This window comes from Taudactylus pleione, unplaced genomic scaffold (assembly GCF_031769625.1).
Source record: "Taudactylus pleione unplaced genomic scaffold, aTauple2 ptg000019l, whole genome shotgun sequence".
Lineage (NCBI taxonomy): Eukaryota > Metazoa > Chordata > Amphibia > Anura > Myobatrachidae > Taudactylus > Taudactylus pleione.
In genome coordinates, this window is record NW_028284421.1 from 1595477 (window position 1) to 1601476 (window position 6000).

At 39.0% G+C, this 6000-nt stretch overlaps 1 protein-coding gene across 1 annotated transcript in view; it reads left to right on the plus strand.

Moving 5' to 3' along the window:
• UNC13C (unc-13 homolog C) overlaps nt 1-3143 on the plus strand; it is a 718105-nt gene extending 714962 nt beyond the window's left edge. The window contains exon 32 of the mRNA XM_088444832.1: nt 1669-3143. Within this exon, the coding sequence (XP_088300958.1) occupies nt 1669-1951 (283 nt within the window). The 3' untranslated portion in view covers nt 1952-3143. The remainder of the gene's footprint in view (nt 1-1668) is intronic.
• The last annotated feature ends 2857 nt before the right edge of the window (nt 3144-6000 follow it).

The following is a 6000-nucleotide window of genomic DNA, read 5'->3' on the forward strand; positions in this document are numbered from 1 at the left end:
GAGAAATGTAGTCTAATAGGTTGGTCAGATATTTGTACATTTAGTTCTCACAGAGAGAAATAATTAGAAAGTAGAAGCAAAAAACATGCTCTCCAGGGAGTCTGACAACTCCTGCTTGTCATGAAGATGCTGTTCTTGATGGATATCAGAACACACCCATTGGTATTTGCCTGAAAATCATGGTGTGAATATATTTCTATATAGTACATACTGTAGATATAAAGGCATGAATTGATGTTGCCTAAATGTTAAGAGGATGATATGTCGTTTATTTCAAATATATGATTTTATCATGTGTATGTATTATCTATAAGTGTTAGTAGACTAGTCAATTTTCGCAGTACCAATACACCCCATATATAACAAATGGAGAATATACCTCAGTTCATAATAATCCCTGATGGGTATACCGTCAATTTCATGGGTTAAATCAGATGGTAGGCGAATTATGCTACTAATTAAATGTAGCAAATACCCTTATAGATGGGGATAAAATAAGATGATATAAATTTTAAGTTCAGTGTGTTTAGGATACTATATCATATATAAATGTATGATATAGTATCCTAAACACATCCTGTTAACATTTAGGCAATATCAATTCATGCCTTTATATCTATATACTATATAGAAATATATTCACACCATGATTTTGAGGCAAATACCAATGGGTGTGTTGTGATATCCATCAAGAACAGCATCTTCATGACAAGCAGGAGAGTTGTTAGATTCCCTGGAGAGCATGTTTTCTGCTACATTGTAATTATTTCTCTCTATGAGAACTAAATGTACAAATATCTGACCAACCTATTAGTCTACATTTCTCACGGCCTGTGTACATATCTACTTATGTTATGCTATGTGGACATACACGTACTCCATTCAACACAGCACTATAATCAATGTTTGAAATACTACTGACAGAGTGGCATTTGGTTTAAATAATTATTTTTTGCAATATATTAAATAAATAATAATATATAGATATCCAGGATACTAGTACTATATATTTCAGAAAAATATATAGTACTATATAGTACTATTAAAAACAGACCTGTATTGGTACCGATAATCTATTTTAATTACCTTTTTTCTTACCTATATCACACTTTAATTTCTTTATTTTAATATTTCACAGACTGTATTATTGATATACATATTTTAAAGACTAATAAAAGGTATATTTTAATTTTGTGCATCAATTACAGACAACTCTTTCCCTCTCTACCCATCTTTACACCTGATGGAGCAGTAAGCATATTCTGCAAATGTGCCAGTGGGGCTATTGCAATGATTGATGAAGAATCCTATTGAGACACAACACACTGTTTTAAGCTATGTCAAACCTGACAGAGGCAGAACCTGACAAAGCTTCTATATGGGGCAGCAGAAGTCGGACACATTCCTTAATAGACATGTCAGCCCTCAGAAAACAAAATCAGTAACAAAAAAATTAGATTTGATTGCAATAGTAGAAAATCACTTAAAGGCAGAGGAACATTGAGTAGCAGGAGCCAATGATATTCATTAGTAAAGATTAAATTATTACTTCAGAATATATAACATTTTTTTTTTACAGTTGAGAATCCTTTATAATCCCATTGAGTGTAGAATGGGAATTAAGAAATCATCCTTCTTCCTCATGTTTACTCTCTTTTTAATCCACAGTATTCTAAGTAATGAAGAGGGCCCAGGGATATATGAACTTCACCTGTGTGTGAAGGATTACTGCTTTGCCCGAGAAGATCGCATTATAGGAATGACAGTCATCCAGCTTAAGGGTATTGTAGAGAAAGGAAACTGCGCATCCTGGTATCCTCTGACTAAAAGCATCTACATGGATGAAACTGGACTGACAATACTGCGAATACTATCTCAGAGGTCCAATGATGAGGTCGCCAAGGAGTTTGTAAAACTGAAGTCAGACATTCGTTCTCCAGAAGAGATCTAGAACACTGCTGCAGCATAGAAGTCACCTAACAGGACTATTTTAAATACAAACAAACCTATTGATACAGTGTTGTTATTTGGATAGTGTATGCATGTGCAAATCAGTGGGAATGTTTATTCAATATGTTTCAGTGTTTGCTAGTACACCAGTACTATACTTGCAAGGCGTGTTGAAGAAGAAATGTACTTTCTTTTTATATAACAGACATAGGGCAAGGACTCGTTCCCATAAAGTGCCAAAACCTACACCTAAAACTGAAATAAGCTTGTGCTATTTTTTGGTAAACTTCATTTTCCTACCAATTTCCAACCTGATTGCGTACTAAACTATTGGTTAATGAGTTGTATTTGTTAAATAAATGTGTGTCTCCGTGCAGTCGTTTTATTTAATTCTCTCCCAACATGTTGTTCATATTCATAATGTTGCTACTGTAATTTGTTTTGCTTTTTTTTTATTGCAGAACCAAATTAATTGTCTGTTGCCGAATGGTTTGTCATTTTATAACTCCATTCCTGGTTAGACATGTTACCTTTTTTCATATTAAAAGGATGGGGCTATTTTATGCATATAGTACACAAACTTTCTGGTATATCACTGTGAAGACAAACTGTAAAGAAGCTTCTAAAAGTCAATATTGTCCATCTTTATACAGTAGTGTTCCCTTCTGTGTATTGCAGTTCTTTAATGGATCTCTGCATAGTAGTAATAGTGATAAACACAAGAAACTGAAGAAATTTGAGTTTCTATACATTGTATAAAACAGTATGGGGATTGTTTGCGAAGTCATTCCCTATGTTTTGCTCATGTCATTAGCTCTGCTTATTGTCACTTACAGTCATTTCCATAAAACTTGACGTATTTTTGTACAATGCGATGGAAACCGTAAAGGTCCATAAAGATTATCTATCATTTTCCAAGAGTGTATGCACTTAAAACATTGTAATGAATACCAAGGATACTGACAGGACTGTGTGCATCTGGAATGTTGTCTGTACCATTGAGAGAAATTAATTGTCGCAAGCAGGGAAAATGTTGTATTGTATACTTAGCTGCAATTTCAGTCAAGTGTCTCTTTTTAATAAAAAACTACAGTTTGTACTTATGCAACATAAAAATGTATTGCACTGAGGCAAGTCATGTCATGTAAATATATTTAGTGAGATATTGTACAATAAAATATGAAGAAACTTCACCAAGTTCTATTTATTTTTTTAATTATTTTTATTTAAAACAAGAATTACAGTAAAAGGTACACAATCTTGTGAGCAATACACAACAGTGTGAGTAACACTGGTCACAAGCAAACACACTGCAATAAAAAAAAAAAAAAAACATAGGAGGTAGGTAGAAAAATGGAAGTGCATTGGGATCGTTTTCTGGCTGTGCACTAGTGAGGCCCTGGTGTCTTAGGTGAGACGCTCATTCTGACTTACTCAGAAGTTTGATGTGCGACAGATGTTAACACTTTTATACATAATCGGCGGATGTGGGAATCCAGAAGTGGGCGTCTCAATGCACGAGACATCAGCTAAGTCACAAGCATATTTTCGCAAGTCCCGTGCATATGGGATCGCAGTCGCAATGCGATTTGTGTCGATTACTGAATCAGGCCCAGTGTCTTTAACATGTGCCAGACGGTGGAAAATTGTACAGGTGGTACCAGGGTCCTCAGACTGAGTGGAATTTGCTGACTTACGCTTATCCCTTGGACATGTGGAGATGTATGTGATAACACATAAATCTCTGCCCCGGTGAATGACAGAGATGGGCAGGTTTCTGTTATTCGCAGGACCCACCAGCCAATCAGAGGCTGCTCTACAGTTAGCAGCCACTGATTGGCTGTGACCCATGTGCTGGGGTAGAGATGTATGTGTTATCACATACATTTCTACATGTCCGAGGGGTATGCGTAAGTCATTTTTTGTTTTGCCAAATCCCGTGGAGCCTACTGGAGAAGGGGACAGATGCAAAGCCAGGAGGTAGGTGAGTAATACTTTTATAATTTCTTTGGTGTGTGAGTTCTGTTGTTATTTTACTATTCTTTTTACAGTGGGGGTACAGGTGCCGGCTGCCTGCTGGCACTTGTAGTTCCACAAGTGCCAAAGGGCAGGCACGCTGGCACCTGTAGTTCCACTGTAAAAAAAGAAGAGTACTTATCTATTATTCACACTATTACCCCTGCACCGGCCAGGGGTGCAGGGAAGAGCCCCAGGCTTCAGTGTAAGCCTGGGGTGCTCGAGAGAGAGAGGGGGGACCCCTTTATTGGGGGTCCCCACTTCCCCCGAGATCCCCGGCTTGGGCTGACTAGCTTTGGGGTGTTAATGCTTTGGCCAGGGAAGCCTGGTGAAAGGGTCCACTGGCTGTGGCATTACCCCCCGCTAGGTTTGAGTCCAGTGCTGGTTTTAAAAATAGGGGGAACCCCACGCCAACTTTTCCCCCTATGTTTAAAACCAGGACTGGCTCTCAGCCCAGTGCTGGTTCCTAAAACACGCGGGAACCCTACATGTTTCCCCCCCCCCATATTTTTAGAAACAGGACTGGCTCAGGAGCCCGGGCTGGTATTGTTTTTTTTTTTTTGGGGGGGGGGGGGAATTAACCCTTTATTTTACAATAAAAGGCAGAAAAATGCACAGATCACCAGGGCCGGATTAAGGGGGGGACGACAGGGGCGATCGTCCCGGGGCCCCCACACAGAGGGCCCCCACCTCTAGCTCACGCTGATGGAGCAACTTCCCCTGCTGCTAGCATGGCTGAAGTGGGGGCGGAGCCAACACGGTAAGCCCACCCCCATATAACCCGCAAATCGTGGGATTATGGTGCCAGGGGCGGAGCCTAATGAAGGGAACAGCAGCTGCATAAAATGTAAGTGTATATGTACTGTTTAATTGTTTATATACATGTATGTGTATATATGTGTGTGTTTGTGTATGTATGTGTTTTTGTGTACCGTATATATGTTGTGTATGTGTTTTTGTGTATGTATGTGTTTGCATGTGTTTCTGTATGTATGTTTGCATATGTATATATGTCTATGCATGTGTTGGTGTATATATGTGTATGTATGTGTTTATATGTATGTGTTTTTGTGTATGTTTGTGTTTTTGTGTATGTATGTGAATGTGTTTTTGTGTATATATGTGTACTGTATGTATGTGTTTACGTGTATATATGTTGTGACTATGTATGTGTTTATGTGTATATACTGTATGTGTATGTGGACCCTGTTCCCGGATGGGGGATGAGCTACCGCTGATCTGTGTTCTGAATGCAACATCACAGTCAGCGCTGCTGCATAGAGCACAGAAAGGGTCCCAAGTCTCATCATCAGCATCACGTGACACAATCTATCCGAAACGCTGATCACTGATGTTAGGCCTCGGGAGCCGCTCTGCACTCTATGCAGCAGCGCTGACTGTGCTGCTGTATTCACAACACAGTGCCAGTAGGTAAGTAATCAGGAGGGGTAGGGGTAGGCTCCGTGTGGAGGGGGAGGGGGGGTAGGCTCCGTGTGTTTTGGTGGGGGCCCCCACAACTTAGTTGCCCCAGGGCCCCCACAAGCCTTAATCCAGCCCTGCAGATCACACTGATCTTTGTATGTTTCTGCTAGACACGCTGCTCAGGAGGGGGTCTATTTATAAGTTCTATTTTTACACAGTGTTTGGTTTTATTACACCCGTGATTCTAATCATGATTTTTGGTAAATTACTGTGTTGTATTCCTGTCTATGGAAAGCACTGCCGTTTTCAGATGATGGTGTATTCATTTCTAGTTGTATTTACGGCTGCTTTTTAACTTCAAAATCAGCCGTGTTCACCTCTAAAGATACAGAAAATACCCCAGTTTTTTTCTAAGTAAATTCCTGTGTTGTAAAAATGACAAAATACTCCCGTACATGCAAACACAGAGTTTAGTAAATTTACCCCTGAGTCTCATTACAGATATGTTGTCCCAATTTATCATACTGTTTAGTGGATGAAGGTGTCATGTTACATTTAGAAGATAGAGATTTTTAGATAAATTATTACACTAAAAACTGATTAAAGAATTAA